This window comes from Thalassophryne amazonica, chromosome 15, assembly GCF_902500255.1.
Source record: "Thalassophryne amazonica chromosome 15, fThaAma1.1, whole genome shotgun sequence".
Classification (NCBI taxonomy): Eukaryota; Metazoa; Chordata; class Actinopteri; order Batrachoidiformes; family Batrachoididae; genus Thalassophryne; species Thalassophryne amazonica.
The window spans coordinates 39,394,620-39,418,671 of NC_047117.1; the positions used below are offsets into that span (position 1 = coordinate 39,394,620).

At 40.9% G+C, this 24,052-nt stretch overlaps 1 protein-coding gene across 1 annotated transcript in view; it reads right to left on the reverse strand.

Moving 5' to 3' along the window:
* Nucleotides 1-281: 281 nt before the first annotated feature.
* Nucleotides 282-24,052, reverse strand: part of LOC117526255 (choline transporter-like protein 1) — a 60,836-nt gene continuing 37,065 nt past the window's right edge. The window contains exons 10-16 of the mRNA XM_034188303.1: nt 21,360-21,528; nt 10,058-10,214; nt 6,754-6,837; nt 6,532-6,669; nt 6,162-6,398; nt 5,649-5,723; nt 282-806 (exon numbers count right to left, since the gene is read on the reverse strand). Of these exons, the coding sequence (XP_034044194.1) occupies nt 783-806; nt 5,649-5,723; nt 6,162-6,398; nt 6,532-6,669; nt 6,754-6,837; nt 10,058-10,214; nt 21,360-21,528 (884 nt within the window). The 3' untranslated portion in view covers nt 282-782. The remainder of the gene's footprint in view (nt 807-5,648; nt 5,724-6,161; nt 6,399-6,531; nt 6,670-6,753; nt 6,838-10,057; nt 10,215-21,359; nt 21,529-24,052) is intronic.

The following is a 24,052-nucleotide window of genomic DNA, read 5'->3' on the forward strand; positions in this document are numbered from 1 at the left end:
TTGTGGTGTATTCAATTGAATATACTTTGAAGAGGATTTGCAAATCATTGTACTCTGTTTTTTATTTACATTTTACACAACGTCCCAACTTCATTGGAATTGGGGTTGTATTATGAAGAGCCATACACTTGACCACCGTGCATGCTGTGAAAATGACTTCATGAGTGGAGTTACCAACACTGATAGTGCTCATTACACCAGGCAACTCAGTATTTAATGCATAACCAAAATTATGTTCTGTCATAGGCTGCACTCTTTGAAAAGATTTTGAGGAGATGGGCAAAAGACACCATAAAAGTTTTATTTTGTTTCACTATAAACAGTAGTACACAATGCAATGGAAAGAATATTTTCATGAGTTGAAAAATGGAACATTCCATCTTTCAGCTCATGAAAATGAGTCTTTGACAAGCCACAGTGGGCCATTACAAAAAAGCACAATGAACTAAAATCCGGTATGAAAAAAAAAAGTAATAATTAATACAACCAAATAGTAAATCATTTTAACAAACTATGATATTACAAATCAAGCATAAAGAAAGGACAAGAACAGCAGACACTTTTTATAAAACAAACAAATGAACTCTTTGTAAGTTATAAGTATCAGTGTAAAAATATGTATCACCCCATTAAAAAAACAAACAAACAAAAACATTACAACCTTGTTACATTTGTCCTGAAACTGAGGGAAGCACACACATGAGCCACTTATCTCAAAAATCTTCTTTCACACTGAGTTAATTGTGCATTTCCAGTAGTTTGGCATCAATTTTGCTGCTTGGTCAAGCTAAAGTTCCCCCACGAGTCTGCCAAAAAAAAACCAAAACAAAACAAAAAACAGTTACAATCTCATCAACAATAATATTATAAAAATCAGCCTGGATGCAAAGAGAAATACTATTCAGTCTTTTCTTTACATATTTTGATGTACACACATAAACGATTAATTAGATTAGAGGTACCGACTAATTTTATTTTTAGAGATATGAAAGCCTTTGTGATGTGTATAATTGTGATCCAGCTAAAGATCATCTCTGACTTTATTAAATGAAACCCAGTGCTATCATTATTTTTGCCAGTATTTCACAATTACTTTCTGTGCTGAACTGTCAGTTGGAGCTGCATCACTGCATGAAACCTTTCTGACATTAAACAGAAAGTGGGCACGTGCAAAATAATTGTCAACCTCAACACTCAAACATCCGCCTCAGTCTTGCATGGTGACTGGATGGCTGTGTGATGATACATTTCATTTGTATCTGTGTTTCACTTTTACACACGAGGAGACGAGCAAAATGATAAATGAATCACAAGGAAACGTCAAATTAAGTTACCGTATTTTCCGGACTATAAGTCGCACTTTTTTACATGTTTTGGCAGGGGGTGCGACCTATACTCCGGTGCGACTTATAAATGAAAAATATACCGGTAGGATCTCAATTAATTTACTGTAACAAAACAATTTTACGTGACAGAGTCGATCTATGTTTTAAAATGGCCACCGGAAAAGGAAATGCAATGCATCATGGGCACTGTAGTATGACGGCCATCCTATAGTTCACGCTGGTCGCGACAACCAATCAGAGAACAGAACTTTGGATGCGTATTCCTCACCTCACCCACAGCGTGTGAAGCTGACGAACTCGGTGCTTGCTGTTATTCCGGCTTGGCGAACAGAACAGCTTCAACCCTTGGATATCAGTGTGAGCAGAGTGTTTAAGTTGACGCTGAGAGCTGCGTGGGAGCATTGGGTGAGCGACGGTGGAGGATTAGCGTGTGCACTTGGAAGGAGCTGGCGTCGATGATTGTGAAAAGCGTTTGAAGCAGACGAACATGGTGTTTATTCCGGGACGGCTAACAAAACAGCTTCAACCCTTGGATATCAGTGTGAGCAGAGTTGACGCTGAGAGCTGCATGGGAGCACTGAGCGACGGCGGAGGATTAGCGTCTGCACTTGGAAGGAGCTGGATCGACACCGCTGGGTGGTCATGAGCTGCGCAGGTAGGTGCTGCATGGTTCGGCTCGCAATGTGGTCCGCAAAATACAAACATATCCGTAGGTAAAATGCAACTCACGAGAGGGCACTCGAGGCTTGTGTGACTGTTCCTGCGACTTCTGACTACCATAGAAAAATAAAAATTTTAACGTTACTGATAACATAACAAGACAACGGAGAAGGCCCGAAAAAATGCCACCAAAAAGAAAATCATACTCTGCAGATTACAAGTTGCGACTGGTGAAATATGCATCCGAAAACGGTAGCCGTCACAATATTATCATCTGAACTTTTCATGTTAACATACCTGTATGTCCATGGGACTTATAGTCCAGTGGACCTTATTTATGGTTTATTTTTCTTTATAATGGATAAAGTGGCTGGTGCGACTTATACTCCGGTGCGACTTATTTATGGTTTGTTTTTCTTTATAATGGATAAAGTGGCTGGTGCGACTTATACTCCGGTGCGACTTATAGTCCGGAAAATACGGTAATCAGTTCCTCACACAGCATTTTTACGCCCCCCCCCCCCCCCCCCCAAAAAAATAGTCTTATTAGTGTTAAAATACAGAGTGGAGTTAAAAAAAAAACAAAAAAAAAACCTTGGTGCCATATGATGAATTATAAAAACGTGAAAAAACAAAGCCCTGCTCAAACATGGTCAAGTATTGTGTTAACAAATAATTTTACTCCATATATTATTATTTTCATGATTGTCAATGTAACAAAAAAACAGAAAGTGTACATTGAAATTTAGTGCATAAATTTGTGCTTTTTTTTTTAAATAAAGAAAAAAAAAACATTTAGAGTTTCTCACGTGGGAAAAATCTCACTCCGCAGTACTTCATTAAATGTATATCCATACATCCAATACTTCATTAAATGTATATCCATACATGTAATATTTTACTTCTACACAGCGCAAGTTGACTCACTGAGTCAAGCTTCAGAAATGATAAAGTTGTTTTCTTTTTTGTCCATTCAATCATTAACTTTCCACAATGTGTGCAATGTGCAGCCGTTTTGTGATTAGTTATACATTGTATAGTGACAGATCTTCTTGTTCACAGGCCTTATAGTCATAGTGCAAACCTACAAGAAAAAAGAGAAACTACAATTTATGTAATTTGTACTGTTCAGTTAATCCATGTATGAATTTGTGATGTTCAGCATCAGGACCCATATGTGGCACCGTATACACACAGCATACAACCGTATACACACAGTTAACAGACGTATACACACTGTATACGCAGAGTTAACAACCGTATACACACGGTTAACAACCGTAAACACAGTTAACAACTGTATACACACTGTTAACCATCCAAGTACTAACCTGGATGGGAGACCTCTTTGGAACACCAACAGCTGTGTGTGTCTCTCCAGGTAACACTGGAGTTGCGTCAGGAAGGGCATCCAGCATAAAACTTGTGCCAAATATCAATGCAGATCTGGTTGTATCCGCTGTGGTGACCCCGAACACAAAACGGGAGCAGCCGAATGAACAGCAACATTTGTATATAACTGTGACACACAACTTGGGTGCCCTTGGGTTCTACACATTTAACACTTTTTGATGGTGTCAATTACAAAAAAAAAGGCTTTTCTATATTCGTTAACAGTTTTGACTCATAAGTCAGAAGCTTTTTCTTCAAAGTCCATCTATCCCCCAGTCTCACTTTACATGTGGAATTGTATCAGGAAGAACATCCAGCATAAAACTTGTCAAATCTGCAAGTAGATCCATGCAGAAGAGTAGTGTGTGTCTATGATTACTAATTAAATACAACCTTTAATTTTAATCTGTCCTTTGATCTGTAATTCTTAAAGCTGCATTCAGTTAACTGTACACAATAACACTGTGTATACAATTGTTAACTGTGTGTATACTGTTTATATGGTTAACCGTGTGTATACGGCTGTTAACTGTGCATGCTGTGTGTCTCTAAACCCCCTCCCCCCTCGCCCACTACCTCCCTCCTCCCACTCTTGTGAAGCAACCATGGGTATCAAAAGGAGCCATAGAAGTCCAAGTCATTATTATTATTATATTTTAAAGTAACCATCTATTTGCCACAGCCAGGTGAATTGTGGGTGTCCCCTTGGCCATCTCCAGCTACTGGGGTCCTCAACACTCAAGTATCCTTGTGCTTGATCATGTAGAGAAAAGTGCCAGATGGCCAAAATGTCAAGGCTGATGATCCCCAAGGAACCGCTTGTTTGACACAAAATCATTCCAGCGGTACCCGAGTAATCCTGTGAAGAGACCAAGTACCAAAGACATCCAGTCACCTCAGATCACTGGTCATCATCCATGTCTCACATCCATACAATAAGACAGGAAGCATCAGGACCCTAAAGACTTGGACCTTTGTTCTTCTGCAAAGATATGGGCAAAAGCCAAAAACCTCTGTCCAGCAGCCTTGTGACTCCATAAGCTCTTGATATCAAAAGCCAAGGACCCACAGACATGAATGTCACTGCCAAGATGCTTCAAAAAATTCAACACTTTCACCACATACAGATACACCTATGATGGCTGAGTCCAGGAAGTCATTGAAAGACCGAATCATCAGCCCCTCTCATACAGAAGACTTGTGAGTGACGGCTCACGGCACACGTAACACTCACCATCCAACTCCCCACTATCGACCACAAACCCGTCACATAAACCCACATGGTTGCCGGCATGTGCCAGGGTGTGGCGAGTTTTGAACATGTCCAAAACACTTGCCACTCAACCCCACTCGACACATGCTCCATTGATTCTGCAAAGACCACAGAATCATCTGCAAAGTAAACTTTTCCTCTCTAACAAAAGTCTCCAAGTCTCTGGTTTCCGCAACCCTACCAAACACCTAGTCCATGCAAGCACTGAACAGTGTAGGAGCCAGAACACATTCAAGGGAACATCAGTTTTCACTGGGAAAAACTCAAGAGTCTCTGCCTCCACGCTGAACTGCACTCACAGTGTCTATGAAAATTCAGTAAGGTATATCTTATATATTATATTCCAATTCTAAGGTGGAACTATGCCAGTATACAAAGGTATATCTAAATATCTAAAAAGGAAGAGTAAAATAGGAGAGTAGAAAAGAGTAGAGTAGAGCCACTTAGGTGCCTGGTCTTGAGAACCAGGGATGGTAGGTTAAAAAGCTTTTTTATCCCATGGGAACTCTCCCTACCCACCCAAACAGCTCAAGAAAAAGGTATATATAATATAATAAATAATAAGACATAAGAAGGATAAGACATCACAGGAGAAGATTGTAGTAAAGGTAATTAATATGTAGACTAGTAGTGAAATCAAATATAGTTAGTAGGCTAAGCTGTAGAAGCAGAAGCTGTGAGTGTACTGGTATCTATCTGAAGTAACTCTGTTAGCATACTATAGGAAAATAAAAAGTATAATCATTATGTTATCAAATGGAAACCTAAGAACTTAGGTACTACAGGTACAGTGTCTATGTATAAGCAGGCTGTGATGTCCAGCAACTTGCTGGGGATCCCACAAATTCGCAGGATGTCCCAGACGGTCTGATTAACCAATCTGAATGCTTTGCAAACATCAACATAGGCTGCAAAAAAGGACTGCAGATATTCACTACACGGCACTTGTGTAAACATGTTCAGGTGTTAAGACCCACCATTGGCTTCATCTCTCGTCCATCTCCATCATCTGGTTTATACATTCCCATTTTCTTACTGTTCTCAACAAATTCCTTAATAGAGGGAAAAAAGATGAAAAGCCTTACTCACATTTATTTAAAAGTGTTTCGCCTGACTTTAAAAATGCCCAAAACTTCAGAAATCACAGTAAAAAAAAACAAAAAAACAACCCAAAAGTAACTGTAAGTCCATTATCTTGACCTTCCTGTGTGGTCCGGGTAGGAAATGAGCAGTTTTAATTTGAAAAAAAACAAACAAGAAAACACTTGGCACCTAATACGAGTCAAAAATGTTGAAACAGGACTGAAGTTGAGAAGAAAATGGTTACAATGCAGAAACCACTGTATCACATTGCATTGCGTTAAACATCCAATACAGTATATTGGAGCTCCCACAAGAAGAAAATGGCTGTAAAACTAATTCCTGGGGATAAAGAGCCTACAGATGACTACAATGTATGGTATTAAATTAGTAAACTTCTCTCCTCTTACCATTAAGGCTTTGGGCATGTAATACTCCCGTCCAGGGCTGCCATCGTTATACTTTGTGTCAACAGCAAAGCAGAGGAACAGAACGTTGACCACATTCTCAAAGACAGAAAGGAAGCAGTGAGCCACCAGAAAGGCAAACAGGCAGACGATGAGGAGAGGCAGCACCCACACGGTGTAGTCCCTCTGGTAGTTTAGGGTAAAGACACCGGCAAAAGCTGTACAAGAAACTATCAGCACCTGTTAACAAAGAGAAAATGTGAGTCAGCTTCAAGAGAGAGATGTTTTTATCAACACATTAGAAATGCCAAAATTATTACAAGGTCAAGGTTCAGTAGTCAGCAAAACCCTGTGCATCTTCTTTGTGTGGTACCTTTCCCAAGAAGAGGACAAAGTCGCCCACAGTGTTAATGGCAGCCACGCGGAGGGCATTCTCCACCAGGATCAAAAAGGCATCACGTGCCGAGGTACAGAAGCTGGTGCTGTTAATTGCTGTTGCAGTGTAAGCATTCTGAAATAACCACATATTCATCATAAATTACATTGGAGACATTTTCTACACCAGATTTTTCTCCAGTATCTTGTGATTACTTACTTGATTCAAATATGCAAGACATTTCTCAAGACACCACAAACAGCAAACACAAGCTTTCAGCATGCAGCGTGCACAGGCGTTTTCCTGTGAAAACAGAAAAAAATAATGACACAAACCACACCCCAACCCGACTCATCTCATTGGGGGGTGCAGTGCACTATATTTTGACCATTTGTACTTCACTGAACATCATATCGTATCTTTGAAGCCTCTGGCTGTACGGTTATCATTTCATCTTATTTTTAAAGTTTCAAGCTTCTATGGACTCCAATGGAACCCTGCGTCACAAACAGAAACATTACCATGGTAATGGCCCAAAACTACAAAAGTCACAAACAACATCAGACCGCAGAAACCACTGATGCTACAGAGCAGAACTGATCAGAGAACAGAAAGTTCTATTTGATCCAATGACTGGAAATGCCTGTTTGAGCCTTGATCCTGATAAAAAAATTATTCATACGGGCCCCTTCACACATAGTACGAATAAGTACAACTCAGGGCGACTCACAGCAAAACAGCTCATATGAGCGAACCATGAAAACACTGCAAGGATGGGCAGGCAAGCACGATCCCGACGCAACAGTTCATGCATGTGACGGTGACTTTCGAGCAGCAACACAATGCGAGCATCACGCCGCTGATGTGGAGAAAAATAAAATAAAAACAAGCTGTATAATTAGTGAATATCACTGGGTTGATATAAATAACTCATAAAAGGGGACACAATACAGAACCCGCTGTTAAATAACCCTGGTTAAATAAAAAAATGTCATTCATAGGATTCTAACCCATAAGCTCTGATTACCAGACAGAAATGTTACCACTGCGCTACCATCGCTGGCCTGTAATCAGTGCGGAAAAATGCCTGAAATCAACAAAGACATGACGAGGTGCGCTGTGTCTGTCCACTGCAGCCTGGTGCAAAAGCAAAAGATGTTTTATATATTTCCACGTGAGGACAGCAGGCAGAGAAACGCACCTTACGGAGGAATGTTGTCAGTGCATTTCCTTCCAAACACGTAACGTGTTCTCAAGCTGGGACGTCCAGGAGCAGAGATCTTTACAGCCGCGGCGGTAAAGATCTCTGTTCAGCGCCCAGACCGACGTGTCACTCTCTGTGTTATGTGGTCATTAATTTTCGTTATTTGTTATGTAATTGCGTATGTAGGTATTGTCATAATTATTTATTTAACTGTCTTGGCGGTGGTTTCTGTGTTTGTAATGTGTGCACTGTCATCCAGCTGTCAGTGTACTGTGATAAGCTGACAGGCCGCTCTCCATGCTGTGTGCAATCAGAGCTGGCTGTCCAGCCCCCATGTGATCAGATGTGTACATACATATAAGCATTTTATGAAAGCGAGGGGGGTCGACACACACGCACACGAGACACATGCACCACGTGTGTGGCTTTTTGCAACTCCACAGTCGTGGGGCACTTGACAAAATTCACATCCAGCTTGACAGTGATTGTCTGCTGACTGTTGTCGTGCTAATAGTGCAAATGGCCACACACTTTTGAGACGAGGGATCTTAACCAGTGTGATTATAAAAGAGCCTTTGGCCACAGTACCCAGGTGGTAGCGGACTGTACGTGCCATGGCAGACAGGATGGGAGTTGCTGGCATCTGGGACTTATTCCTGAAGTTGACCACATTTCAGGATAGGTATGCTCAAAAATACTTACAAGTACATAATGGAGCTTTCAGCATCATATAGCACAGCAAAGCGCATATTAAACAAATATGTAGGACTGCCTTTTTGCATTTACGCAATATCTCTAAAATCAGAAAGGTCTTGTCTCAGAGTGATGCTGAAAAACTAATTCATGCATTTATTTCCTCTAGGCTGGACTATTGTAATTCATTATTATCAGGTTGTCCTAAAAGTTCCCTAAAAAGCCTTCAGTTGGTTCAGAATGCTGCAGCTAGAGTACTGACGGGGACTAGCAGGAGAGAGCATATCTCACCCGTGTTGGCCTCTCTTCATTGGCTTCCTGTTAATTCTAGAATAGAATTTAAAATTCTTCTTCTTACTTATAAGGTTTTGAATAATCAGGTCCCATCTTATCTTAGGGACCTCGTAGTACCATATTACCCCATTAGAGCGCTTCGCTCTCAGACTGCGGGCTTACTTGTAGTTCCTAGGGTTTGTAAGAGTAGAATGGGAGGCAGAGCCTTCAGCTTTCAGGCTCCTCTCCTGTGGAACCAGCTCCCAATTCAGATCAGGGAGACAGATACCCTCTCTACTTTTAAGATTAGGCTTAAAACTTTCCTTTTCGCTAAGGCTTATAGTTAGGGCTGGATCGGGTGACCCTGGACCATCCCTTGGTTATGTTGCTTTAGACGTAGACTGTGGGGGGGTTCCCATGATGCACTGTTTCTTTCTCTTTTTGCTCCGTATGCATCACTCTGCATTTAATCATTAGTGATCGATCTCTGCCCCCCTTCTCGGCATGTCTTTTTCCTGGTTCTTTCCCTCAGCCCCAACCAGTCTCAGCAGAAGACTGCCCCTCCCTGAGCCTGGTTCTGCTGGAGGTTTCTTCCTGTTAAAAGGGAGTTTTTCCTTCCCACTGTGGCCAAGTGCTTGCTCATAGGGGGTCGTTTTGACCGTTGGGGTTTTTCATAATTATTGTATGGCCTTACCTTACAATATGGAGCGCCTTGGGGCAACTGTTTGTTGTGATTTGGCGCTATATAAGAAAAAAGTTGATTGATTGATTGATTTTCTAAGTGCCAAACAAGCAGCGTTACATGTTTGTGCGTGTCACCTGGAATTTGGCCAACACCTGCTGCAAAGAGGGTTCGATGGGCTCTCACAGTGCACACTCTGTCTTTCAGTTGCTGGTGTACACAAACAGTTGCGGCAACAGGTGTACGAGGCATTTGGGGCAGCTATGATTTTACGTTTTGCACAGGATTCCTGCTTCATGCGTACTTTATGCACAAATCGACCAAATTCGCATTATGTGTGAGGGAAACCTTACTTTAGTTCAGTAAGCATGGAGTAAAACTGTTCCACTGAAGTAATACACTTAACAGAAGATAAGAACCAAATGTGAATACGGATTTTTGATTTGAGGTGCTGAACATAACACCAAAATAAATATCATACAAACAAACTCCTTTAGGAGATCATGGACTGTAGGTGAAAAATGTGCCAGAATGCCACATTTGAATATTAGCATGTCACATTAGAATGGGTCAAAAATGTGCAACAAAATACCAAAAACAGATCTTTATAGGTGTAATGTGAAATCAAGAATTTTTGAGTTTGTTAAACCCTGCATCGTTTGAGAGCTCACCTTTCCTTTGAGCTGGCTGTGAATGTACGTCAAGATGAGACGAGGGATCTTAACCAGTGTGATTATAAAAGAGCCTTTGGCCACAGTACCCAGGTGGTAGCGGACTGTACGTGCCATGGCAGACAGGATGGGAGTTGCTGGCATCTGGGACTTATTCCTGAAGTTGACCACATTTCAGGATAGGTATGCTCAAAAATACTTACAAGTACATAATGGAGCTTTCAGCATCATATAGCAGTGAGGTTTCAGACTGCAACCCATCCACCCTGCCCTCACACCTCCCTATCAAAACATGAACATGCTCACATTCATCAACGAGCGCAAACGTACAGGCACATCTCAAAAAGTTAGAACATTGCAAAAAGAATCAGTATTTTTTGGCAGGTATTTCATAAAGTGAAAATTTTATATTTTCTGAACTCTTTACATAAACTAAGATGTTTCAAGCATTTTTAAAATTTTGATAATTATGGCCAACAAGAGAATATTTCATTTCAAGTCACTATTTCTGCAGTATAAATAACATGAATCTCTCAGTAAACATAACCACAATCAGGGTGAAGACAACTGACTTAACAGTTGTCCAGAAGACACTCACTGATACCCTCCACTAGGACAGTAAGCCACATGGCTGATGGGGCTGGTTGTTCTCAGAGTGCACTCTAACAAACTGATGTAAAATAAACAAGAAGATTATACAGCAAAGTACTGTTTACCAGTTAAACAGTATGTTACTGTGTATTGCAGTGTTCTCTGGCAGTTCAAATGATCATGCTGCAAAAAAAAAGAAAAAGAAAAAGTAATTAACTGTAAACCATCCAATGCTGAATTATGCAATCAGTGAAATGTTGAGTTACTTTATATAGTGGAATTTAGCAGCTCTGTGGTGTGTTTGAGAGGCCGGGGATGTATCATCAGTACCACAGCAATCATTAACCCTGTGTCCACCTCCACCTGGAACATACTTACATATTGTGCAGTGGAAGGTGGTGGCTGGAGTTACGTACTGCGCTGTGGGATGAACAGTCTATTTACGGATGTCCTCTGTTAATTTTGCTCCACTAGTCCTAGTGGAGCAATGATGTCCAACGGGTTCTTCTCCTCACACAAACACGGACACACTGACACAGGCAGCCTCATTGCAATTATTATTATTTTTTTTTTTTCCACTGATATGAAAAATCTGTAAGATGCTTGATGGGTATTTGAGGCCAATGAACCATCTGGCAAAATTAGCAAAAGTCCCTGAAACAAACTAAATTTACAATCCCAATACAAAATAAATAAATACATAGATAAACCAAAAAGTGGTCCATGCATTTACTTTGACTTCTATTTCATTGCAGACAGTACGAACTCAGTATAGTTAATGATTTGTGTGATGAGCTTCATTTAATTTGTTTATATACTCGTATGTCCATTCCTGGTGGCCATGGTGGTGTAGCGGTTGCACAGCAACACTGTTGCCTCACAGCAAGAAGGTCATGGGATTGCTTGCCAGCTGGACCTTTCTGTGTGAAGTCTGCATGTTCTTTCTACAGTAATTCCCACCAATTTTAATAGTACTTCACTGTTATCTGTGCAGTATTTTCCTGCCCGTTTAACAGTGATATACTGGATACTGGTCGCCAGTATATTCCTGTAATTATTTTTACAGCAATTTTCTACCACTTTAAACAGTAATTTACTGACAACCAGTTTCCTGTATATTACTGTAAAATTCACAGGAACTCTTTTACAGTGTGCTTTATCAAAGTATATTCATGGAAAGTTGACTGGAAGGAAAACGCGTGGTCACCAAAATGCACAAGGAACAGGGACAACCACAGCCTTGAGAAGATTGTCAAGCAAATTGAATTCAGGAACTTGAGGTGGGGGGCTTCCCAAGGAGTGGACTGAGGCTGGAGTCAGTGCATCAAAACACTCCAGACACAGGCGTATCTAGCAAATGGGCTACAACGGACAATTTCCTTGTGTCAAAACATTCCTAAACCAGAGTTAAAAGTGTCTTAACTGGGCTGAGGGGAAAAAGCAAAGGGCTGTCGCTCAATGGTCCAAAGTCTTCTTTTCAGATGAAAGTAAATTTTGTATTTCATTTGGAAACCCAGGTCACAGAGTCCGGAGGAAGAGGCACTGAATCCAAGTTGTTTGAAGTCCAGAGTGAGGTTTCCACAGTCCATGATGAATTAGGGTGTCATGTCATCTGCTGGTGTTGGTCCACTGTGTTTAATTAAGTTCAAAGTCAACACACCCCTAAACTGTGAGATTTTAGAGAATACCATGCTTCCATCTGCTGACAAGCTCTATGGAGATGGTAGTTTCCTATTCCAGCAGGGCGTGGCACCTGACCACAGTGTCAAAACTACTTGTAACTGATTTGTTGACCATGGTGTTACTGTACCACAGGCAATACCCCAAACTCTCTCTATGGGGTACTGTTAAGAAGAGTGTAGGAAACACCAGACCCGACAATACAAATGAGCTGAAGGATGCAATCAAACCAACTCAGGCTTCCATTAACACCTCAGCAGTGCCTGAGGCTGATTGTCTCCATGCCATGCAACAGCACGGTGGCTTAGTGGTTAGCAAGAAGGTCGTGGGACTGCTTCCCACCCTTTATGTGTGCAGTTTGCATGGTCTCCCCATATTTGTGTGGGTTCCCTCCAGGTGCTCCAGCTTCCTCCCACATTCAAAAACATGCAGGTTAGGTGAATTGGAAACTTTAAATTGACCGTAGGAGTGTGTCTGTGAATGTGTTTATATGTGGCCCTGCAGCAGACTGGCGTCCTGTCCAGGGTGTAATCCTCCTAATGCACTATAACTGCTGGGATAGGCTCCAGCTCCCCAACTCCGTGAACCTTATTTGGAGCAAGCGGGTATAGAAAATGGATGGATGAAAAGGTGCATCAACAAAGTCTTGAGTGCATAAATGAACATACAAGTGCATCAGGAAGGTATCCACACGCACTTCACTTTTTCCACATTTTGTTATGTGGAAGCAAAATGTGTGCCTTATTCCAAAATGGAGTAAATTCATTTTTCCCCTCAAAGTTCTACTCACAACCAGTGATTACTTAGTAACGCATCACTCTAATCGGACCGCTTTTTTCAGTAACAAGTAATCTAACGCATTAATCTTTCCAAATCAGTAATAAGATTAAAGTTACTTCTCCAAGTCACTGTGCATTACTATTATTTTTGTATTGTGGGTCGATCACAGCAGCCCGAAGCCAGGCAGAGGTCGCGGTTTGACAGAACTGCCCACTTCGCCCACGAAGTGTTTGATGCTGCGAGCTTGTTTTTTCCAAATGCACCTAAAGTCTCTTTCTGAGGAGACATGATGTAAAAAAAAAAAAAAAAAAAAAAACGCTGAAAAATGTAAAAAGTCCTATCTGTCAATCTGGTTGTGCTTTTTCCATAAATACATGTTGTCAATTCTTCCTGCTCAGACAGCCATCCAGGGGTGAATCCAGGAGGAGAGGGAAGGGGAGCACGGCCCCCCCACACCACCCCTAGATTAAAGGTCCACTTTTGAAGACAATATTTCATACTACTACTAATACTATAATAATAATAATAATAATTTTAACAATTAAAATGTTGAGAAAGAAAATAAATGTTAGAAAAATGTTAGAAAGAATTTAGTAGTTACATTTATAAACAATGTAGATGATAAATTGTAAGTTTTCTCCATGGGGTCAAGAAACAGGGTGAGAAATATTTTTTGAGCCTACTGGTCAGGACCAGTACTAATTTTGTTACTGGTCCGAGGTAGTGGCCCCAGGTATTTGGAAGTTCAGAGCCTCCGATGGCGAGTCTCAGTGTAGCATTAATCATCACATCATGCACATGTATTCAGATTTGTAAATCTATAGCACAATAGAACGTTTTCATTTTGTGTTGAATGTATGTAAAGTTATAAACATTTTTTCTTACATGATCCTCTGTTTTCATGTGAATGTACTGTGCACCTTATACTTCACTTTTCTGTCACTGTGGCCTTGTGCTTACCTTATGCAGCCCAAACACAGCCTTTACTCTTGTTACTTAATCCACGTTTCTGTTCTTGCTACGTGAGCTCTATAATGTCTCGGATTTTTTGGGGCAACAATAATACCTATTGCTTCTCAGACAAGTATGATGAAAATTTTATGAAAGGGGCAGGGGTCTGCAACCTTTACTGTCAAAAGAGCCATTTTTGTTCAGTCTTCCACAAATAAAATGTTTCAAGAGCCACAAAACATATTTGACCTTTAAAATTAATGAAGATAACAGCTTACAATGTTTTTCAACAGTTCAACTACATCTTTTCTTAACTTATTCTTTTTGGGTTTTTTTTTGATAACTCCAAAAGTGATTAAAAAAGTTATTTTATTTGTTAATATATATATATATATATATATATATATATATATATATATATATATATATATATATATATATGGTTGTTTTCTGTTGCATTTCTGAAATTACAGAACTGCTATAAAGAAAAGTGTTAACATTTTATTGTTTTTTAAACGACATGTCTCACGTTTTAGTGTCCCAGTTAGTAAGACAACATAAAGGTACCCATGATTGTAAGTGTCTGCACACGTGCTAATAATTAGTGATCTCTGATGTATTTTATTCCTCTCACTCTGAGCGTTAGCACGTGCATTTCCGTAAAACGTCTCACTCGTCAATTCTCTACATTTTTCAGTGGGATGTCCATCTTAGCAAAACAGAAACATCCCAATGACTGACAGGCAGAGGGAAACGAGCCTGCTCCATCCGAAAACAAAGCTTCAAAGCTGCTGTTCGAAAGTGATGGCTCGGATTTACAGAGAGGAGATGACACACTTCACCCCGAAACTCTTAACTTTTTCAGAGTGTCAGATTTTGGGACCTAAAGTGTGGCGATGCGCTGTTTGTGTGGATGTTGGTTTATTGAAGCTGTGGACATGAATGTCGGGACATCTGACACTGTTTTTAACAGACTGCCTGGACACGGAGATGGATTTGTTACATTGTAAAAAGTCAGAATACATTATTTCCAGGAATTAATGGACATTATTTAATGTGCCACAATCGTGAGAGAGGCGAAGCTGCAGTTGGTGATCACGCACATGTGTTTCTTTGATTGTGTGGAGTTTACATTTGGAATTAAATCTGTAACACAGTGAGTCTGGCATGTTCAGCATTTTACACCTTTTGTGTTTTGTGGCAAGCTTTTTTTTTCATTGAGTGTGAATTTGGAGCTGGAGTGTGTGTGCTGCGAAGCTCACTGTGTGTGTGTGTGTGCTTTTGCTCGTTGCTCCTCTCAGCTCACTGTAAAAAGGAATGTCTCCAAGACGTTTTCTTCTCCCGGCAGCAAATGTATTTTTTTTTAGATTTTATTGATAACAACACTTACAATTAATCATGCACAAAACTGATCCTCCAGCAGAGATTGCTACTGACAGGCTGCATTTATGGCTCATGGCCGTGCAGGTGCACAGAAACCTTCACAGAGCTGCAGCTTTTACTGTGGCTGCATCAAAATGAACAGTTTTCACTTAATAACAAGTTATCATAGCACAACATCACAGTTATGTAAACTTTGGAATTAATCTGTGCCTCCGTTCTTAATGTTAACAGCTACATTCCACTGAAGCACACACTGGGACAGCTACGTCACTTGTCGGAAACACCTGAGTACTCACGAGTACTTTGTTTTCGGACGTCTCTGTAGCTGTTTGCTGGGAATACCGTATACTTTGAAACCGGTCATGGAAGTGCACAAAGTAATCCTGGTGGATCATGGGATTGCTAATAACAGCCTAAATCTAAATTGTTATGATTTCAGTGCGACATGTCCTTGAAAACTTTGTAGAATGAATGTAAACACCAAACTCTTATAAAGAAGGAAAAAATAAACAGACGTACAGAAAACTTTGATATAAACTGAACAGAACAAAGCAGGCTGATCTGACTCCCCATGATTTTTTGAAAATAACAATAAAATAAGAGGTAACTTACTTTGAAATAAATAAAACATATAGTTGGAGCCTAATAACTTTGAAAAATAACAAATTAGCAGCTTGTATTTTTATTCTGACTGGAATTCATTTTAGTGTGATGATAGAATTATTAATTAATTTTGGGATGGGACAAGATGGCGCCAGCGTGTACCGGCAGTCGTCTACCTGCTCTGCGTTTTCTGTTGGCTATTGCTGTATTGTTATTTATTCTGTGTGAAAGCATCACTGGATTGCTAGTGTATGATCGCCAGGCACTCACTGATCTCAAACTTTCTCACAAGCTGGTTTTAAGGAACAGTTTTGGGGACCAAACATCCAGACTCCCTCCTCCCTTGAGCTCTGTACCTGCTTACCTGCTGCGCTCACCTGTCTTCACGCGGAGGAAGCGACCCAGAAAGCGCGGGAAACGTGGAGGTGTCCTTGTGAAAATTAAGGCTCACTGGAGGTCCAACCATGGAATTGTCCCTCTCTTCAGGACTCCTGGATTCCCAATAATTAGAAGATCGTATGGGTTACGATGGATCCAGCCCGTGTTCCCTGCGTGTTTGGACACCGGCCTGCGTCATCTGCCGCTTGCAGCACCTCAGCTCAAACGCCGGGCGAAGCGCCGTGGGGTAGATTTTGGCGCCCTCCAGCCGCTGTGCCGCTGCTCCTCACGGGTCTGTGAAACTGTGTCATTACACCTTGGCCTGTTGAATGCTAGATCGCTAGCTAACAAAATGTTTTTCTTGAAAGACTTCTTTACATCGTGCAAACCGGATATAATGCTGCTCACAGAGACCTGGCTCCAAGTCGGTGAGTCTTCACCTTTCTCCGAGCTTTTACCCCCTGCATGCCTTTACTTTAATACACCTCGGATGACTGGCAGAGGCGGTGGGCTCGCTACTGTATATAAAGAAAGCTACACCTGTCGGCAGGTACCGGCAGATCTGTTCTCCAGCTTTGAACTGCAGACTTTTGTGATAAGCTCTGATATTCCAGTCCTGTGCGTGCTGGTGTATCGCCCTCCAAAGCCAAATAAAGACTTCATTCAGGACTTTACTGACTTTGTGGCCAGCTTATCATTGAATTACGATCACTTTCTGATTGTTGGAGATTTTAATATCCACGTCTGTTGCGAATCCAAGCCGATGGTTAAAGACTTCTTGGATTTGATTGACTCTTTTAATCTGACTCAGTCTGTGTCAAGCTGTACGCACAAGAAGGGGCATATTTTGGACATTGTGCTTTCTTTCGGTCTTAATCCTAATGTAATTGAGATTTGTGAAACCTACTTCTCTGATCACTTTGCTGTTTTATTCTCTGTAACGTTGTCTCGGAGCGTGGTCAGTCCATGCGCCATGGCGCGCCGGGTGCGTACATTCAATACTGAGTCAGCCGCCCTGTTTTCTGGTGCTTTTCATGAAACATATAGAAACGACTCAGATAACGCAACTCCTGATGAACTCCTTTCTTATTTTAATGGTGCGTGCACAAAGGCTTTGGACTCTGTGGCTCCTTTACGGCTGAAGCGCTTAAAGCCCACAGCACAGCTTTGGCTAAACGAGTGCACTCGTGAACTCAGCCGCTCTTGTAGGCGTGCTGAGCAACAATGGAAAAAAGATAATCTTCACGTTTCCTTGCAAATACTGAGGGACAGACTGTCTGAGTATCAGAGAGCAGCTAAAGCTGCTCAAACTGGATTCATGTCAGATCTTGTGTCCTCAAACTGTCATAAACCTCAGGTGCTTTTTAACACTCTGAATTCGCTCATTAATCCTCGTGCAAGCAATATTGCTGTGCCCTCAGCCAGCCTTTTTGAAGATTTTCTCTCTTATTTCAGAGATAAAATCTCTGATCTTAGATCATCTCCTGTATTTGAGGTGGAGTCAGTAGATGCATCCATGTGTCATGCTGTTTTTGATTGTTTTAATCCTGTATCTATTTGTGAGCTGACTAAAATTGTTAATCAGCTTAAGTCTTCTTCCTGCACTTTGGACATTGTTCCAGGTCATTTGTTTAAAGATGTTTTTCAGTGTATTGGTCCGTACATTGCTGAACTTGTGAACGCTTCTCTATCAAGTGGCTGTTTTCCGTCAGCTCTACATGCTGTAGTCCAGCCGCTCATCAAAAAGAGCAATCTTGACCCAAATGTGTTGTCCAACTATAGACCGAGCTCTAAATTGCCATTTGTGTCTAAAGTCTTAGAGAAAGCTGTTTATGACCAATTGCAGGCTTATCTGGATCTTAATTAAATAGGGGAGAAGTTTCAATCTGGTTTTAAATTAAGACACAGTACTAAAACAGCCCTTTTAAAAGTTTTTAATGACCTTCTTTTAACTGTTGATGCTGGGAACTCTGCGGTTCTTCTGCTTTTAGATTTATCTGCAGCCTTTGACACAGTGGACCACAGTGTCCTTGTGACTCGCCTCGAGATGCACATATAGGTATTAAGGGTTTAGTGCTAAATTGGTTTCGGTCCTATCTTTCCAACAGAAGTTTTTCTGTTAATGTAGGACAGTACTCTTCCTCTGTGTCTCCTCTTAAATATGGTGTGCCCCAGGGCTCAATTTTAGCACCACTTCTCTTTGCTTTGTACATGATCCCTTTTGGGTCTGTTTTTAAAAAGCACAAAGTCTGTTTTCATTGTTTTGCAGACGACATTCAGATTTACCTTCTAGTAATTTCGTGTGACACCCAGGCTGCTGTAAAAATACTACAGGATTGTCTAAATGATGTACAAGTCTGGATGAGAGCTAATTTTCTGAATCTTAATAAAAATAAAACTGAGATTTTAGTGTTCAGCCAAAGTAACCCTCTACAAGGACAAGACAGTGTTATTGGTCCTCTGTCCACTTTTTGCCACCCTTTTGTAAAAAAATCTAGGGGTGATAGTTGACCCATTGTTCAGATTTGATAAGCACATCAGCTCTGTCATCAGGGCCAGCTTTTTTCAGCTGAGGACTCTTTCCAAGATTAAATCTTATTTTACTCAAGTTGATTTTGAAAGAGCCATCCATGCATTTATAACGTCACGTCTGGATTATTGTAATGCTCTCTACATTGGGCTGGACCAGTGCTCCCTACAGCGCCTGCAGAGTGTACAGAATGCTGCAGCCCGCCTTTTGACTAAAACAAAGAAGCATGAACACATCACCCCTGTGCTTTGCACCTTACACTGGCTCCCTGTCGGCTTTTGTGTTAAATATAAAGTTTTGCTGATTGTTTTTAAGTGTCTGCACTGTACAGCCCCGATGTATCTGAGTGAGCTCTTGCAGCCGTACACTCCACGTAGGGCTCTGAGGTCAGCTGACCAGCTTCTCCTGGCTGTTCGTAAAGCCAGGCTTAAAGCCTTTTCTGTCGCAGCGCCACGACTCTGGAACGATCTTCCGCTGACTGTCAGGTCCTCAGAGTCTGTGGGACAGTTTAAGTCCAGACTGAAAACTCATCTCTTCTCCCTTGCTTTCAACACTGGCTAAGTGATGTATGCTTTGCTCTATTTTGCTCTGTATTTTTTGATTATTTATTTATTTATTTTTCCTTTAATATTTTTCACTTTTGTATTGCTATTATTGTGAAGCACTTTGGTCAGCTGCAGCTATGTTTTAAATGTGCTATATAAATTTGAATTTGAATAGAATTCATCCTGTTTTTTTCTCCTCCTCAGTCAGTCACATTTTGTGCTTTGACATAAAAACACCTGCATTAGCTTATGATCTAAAAGAAATACTTAAAAAATTTTAAAGCTTACTGAAGTTCAGAGTTGTCACCTGCTTAATGTGACAACCTGTGCACTGAGACACTGCTCTGTTCAGCTCCCTACTTCCCCCTCTCCCTGCCTGTGTGAGCAAGCAGAGTAGCTCCGCACACACACACACAGAGCTCGTTTGAAAAACTCCGCATTTTAGATGACTTTCAGCAAGCCGGTCACGGCTTTTTCCGCCGTCTTTTTTGAAAACTGACCGTCCAAATGACGCCTGGATGGCTCGCTATCCAAAACGCTGTTGTAATCTTCGAATGGCTGAGTTATTTAAAGCACAAGTTTGAAAAAGAAAAAAAAAAAAAAAAAAATCGGACTTGTCGAAGACTTTTAATTACAAGACCGACAAGATTTTTAAAAAGACACCAGTCTAGCAGGTGAAAATAACTACTAGACATAAGCCAAAAATTACCGGTCCACGACCTCGGACCAGTGGATTTCTCCACCCCTGAAGAAAGATGTCTTTATTTTATATTTTTATAAAACAAGTATTTATCTTCATTAAAGTCAAGAAAGGGTGACTATAAAGTGAGTATTGGGTTATCACGGGTTATCATTTTCATATTGAGGTGGCAGGGGGGTGTTGTCGGCAGCTGCTCAAAGTAACTAATACAGTAACTAGTAATCTTAGTTTTAAAATTGAGTAATCAGTAAAGTAACTAAGTTACTTTTTCAAGGAGTAATCAGTAATTGGATTACTTTTACAAAGTAACTGTGGCAACACTGCTCACAACACCCCATAATGACAACATGAATTTATAAAAAATAAAAAAAGAAAGAAATCACATATACATAAGTATTTACATCCTTCGCTTAATACTTTGTTGATGCACTTTTGTCAAAATATGATCCCACAAGCTTGGTGCACCCATCTTTGGGCAGTTTGCCCATTCCTCTTTGTGGCACCCCTCAAACCATTTTAGTTTACATGTAATGAGTCTAGAACATATAAAATTTTCACTTTCTGAAATAGCTGATGGAAAAAAACTTTTTTTTTAAATAATACTCTATTTTATTGAGATGCACCTGTATATTTATGTGTTTTTCAGTTGTCCAGCAGAATGAAACTCAATGTGGGATTGGTTATGATCACCAAAAATTAAACAGAGGTCCCTCCATATCTCAAAATCAATCCCTGTATGGGTGTCAACAAATAAACCTTTTTGTTGTTTGTTTTTAGTTGTGGGTGTCTGGTTGTGCTGGGAGCTGTTCTTTTGTTGGTATTAGCTAAACATTGTTAGCTACACAATAGATTGTGGAATACAAACCTAAATCCTCTGTGTCTACACTGCAGAGGGTAAGACATTTAGGAGCACACATAAACATCACAGCCTTCATAAACAAATGGATTTCCACACAAAATTCTAGCAGATTCCTTTGTACAAAGTACAGTATATAGGTAACTGAGAAAATCAGCGAATGACAGATGGAGGGGTTACAGTCTGTGCACACACAGGCATCAAAAAGTGACAAATTTCAAAATAAACATCCATAATGCACCTTTAACAAATTATTAAATATGCCAGCAACATGCTACAAATCAGAAATGGTTTTCTTTTCCTACCTTGTGAAGTAGTAAGTGACCACAGCTCCAGCAATGGTCATCTGCTGGAAGGCAAGAATGAACTCATTGATCCAGATGAGACCAACAGCATGGTACCACACCATGTACTGAAGAGGCCCTTTCATCTGATATTCAACCAGACCTGTAGCGTTGTTCTTAATCGGAGTCCCTGTGAGAAAAAAAAAAAAAAAAACAGCACAGTTTTTCACAGCTTGACTGAAAATTTATCTGATATCACGTCCTTTTGCCTATTTGTGGATCCTGTCTGAAATCTCAGTAAATTCCACCTTGCACTTCCTCACTATTATCATTTGATTGGTGGTTTGTATGCCATGTGACCTGGATTATTCGTACTATTTGCTATTAGGTTTCATTGACCATGCAGTAGTTCTATTTAGCCTGCATTTTGGTGCTATATGAAATGTGCTATTGCATGCTCCGACCACCATGTGCACTCACACTATAGGGGGTGGCATTTAGCTAAACATAAGGGAGTTTTTTTTTTGGTGGTGGATGACGATTTGAAGGAGCTAATTGACACTGCTAATTCTTCTAACACACACACACACACACACACAAAACAAATCCACCATTCTGTAAGCTGTCTATAGGCATGAAACGGGCGTGATCAGACGCTACAAATTCGCGGGGGTCACCAGGTGACGGACGCGCCTCCTTCGCCCGATGTGTCGCTCTGCTTGGGTGGACTTTCGCTGCGAAAATTCACCCCGGTGCGTCATCAAATAGGAGGAGCTTCCATTCCACTCCCCGGCTCCGGTTGTCAGTCAAGCTAACATGACGGACCTTGATCACACGGAGCAAGTTGTTGTGAAAAGCTCACAATACAGAGAGTATCATTATTTGCTGCAGGAGCTGTGTCTGGGTGACGGCCGCTTTCAGCGGTCCTTCCACCTCTGCGGGACCCAGTTTGAGGATCAACTGTCCCGTTCGCGTGCGCACATGTAAACAATAAAAAAAAAAAAAACTCCGCTGCTTGCTGCAGATGGCTCTTCCCCCCAAAAAACTCTGTCATAATTGTGTTTAGAAACCAGTCACATCTGTGTAGTTAATTAATAAAATATTGTCTACAGACGATTCGCTCGTGCACGCACGTAAAAAAGAAAAAGAAAAAAGCTCCGCTCCCGCTGCTGCAAGTAGGGCTGCTGCTTGCTCCAAAAACTCTGTCATAATTGTGTTTAGAAACCAGTCACCATTTGCTTTATACAGGTGTGTAGTTAATAAGTAAAATAATCTCCAGGACGATTCGCACGTGCACGTAAAATAAAACTAAAAAGAAACTCCGCTCCCCACTGCTGTGGTGCTGCTGTTCGCTCCAACAACTCTGTCATGATTGTGAAATAAAGGACAAAAGAGACATGAGTCCTGCTCACAGGCTGCTACCAGATACAGGACATGTTCACTTCTTCAGTCAAACTCCAGACATCTCCACGTCACTACATATTCAGTCCCTGATTGGTCATCGCGGCGCGACGAGACGAAAAAGTTCAGATTTTTGAACTTGGGGAGGAGGGCAGTGCGACGTGAGGCGACGCAATGTCGCGCCACAAACGCGCAAAATGCTCAAAATCGCTTCACTCGCGTCGCTTCACTCGCCTCCATCGCGTCGCGCTGCACGGTTTGGCGCCAAAATGCGTCCTTACATAGGGATTACATGGCAACCTGTGGCTGCAGTCGCTCGCGTCACGCCCGGTGTGAACGTGGCATTAGAATGAAGAGGTAGACAAACTTGTCATGTGATTTTTTCACTGGAGGGAGGAAAGCAGACAGCAGTCTGTATACAAAGTCAGTGGATGGCGTCACAGATTACTGATAACAATTTTGGACTCCCATTTAAATTTTGTGTTGGACTGTTAAGCACCAGTGATGAATAGCGAAATGTAAGTCCCTTTTGTGTTGTTTATAAATTAATAAAATATCAAATGATGAGAATCTATTTTCGCCCTTATATAAAACAAATAATGAATGTTTTTCCATTCTTTCAATGGAACAAATACTTAATTCAGTGAAAGATGGAACGTACCATTCAACGAGGCGATTTGAGCATTTTTAAATTTTGATCCCTGTGTAATTCTTCAACTGACCCCTACCTGGCTGCCTATTGACAATTTAGGAGGCTACCCCGCTTTTACCATAGTGTAATGCCTAAGGAGTATTTGTGCCAAATTTGGTGCTTGTATCATCATTTGAAGGATTTATCTGTAAATATTCTCTTATCTGCCGTGCTACTGGTGAGACTTGAATTCTTCTTGGGATAGGTAGCAATCATTGTAAAGAAGTCATCTATAAGGCGATGTCCCCTTAGAGTCACACAAGTTTAACATTTCAGTGTCAGTCACTCACTTACTGACTCGCCTGGAGCCTATCCCAGCAGTTCAGTGTCTGTCAAGTGTCAAAAATGTTTCTAATTAGTTTTACGAGTTGTGGTGTAGAACTGACATAGACAAACTCTTGTAAAATTAAGTATTTTGTAATTTGAGCAAAATGTCAAATTTTATCATGAGTGCTGTTGAGAGTGTGGTTACACATCATAACAGCTGTTGTATTTTAGTGAGTCTTTTGCCAGAGAATGTGAACAATGAAGGTAGTGAAGCCGAATGTCAAACTCTGCTGTCATTTTTTTTTTTTTTTTGAACAAGCTCCAGCGGCCTGCATGTGTGAATTGTATACATCAT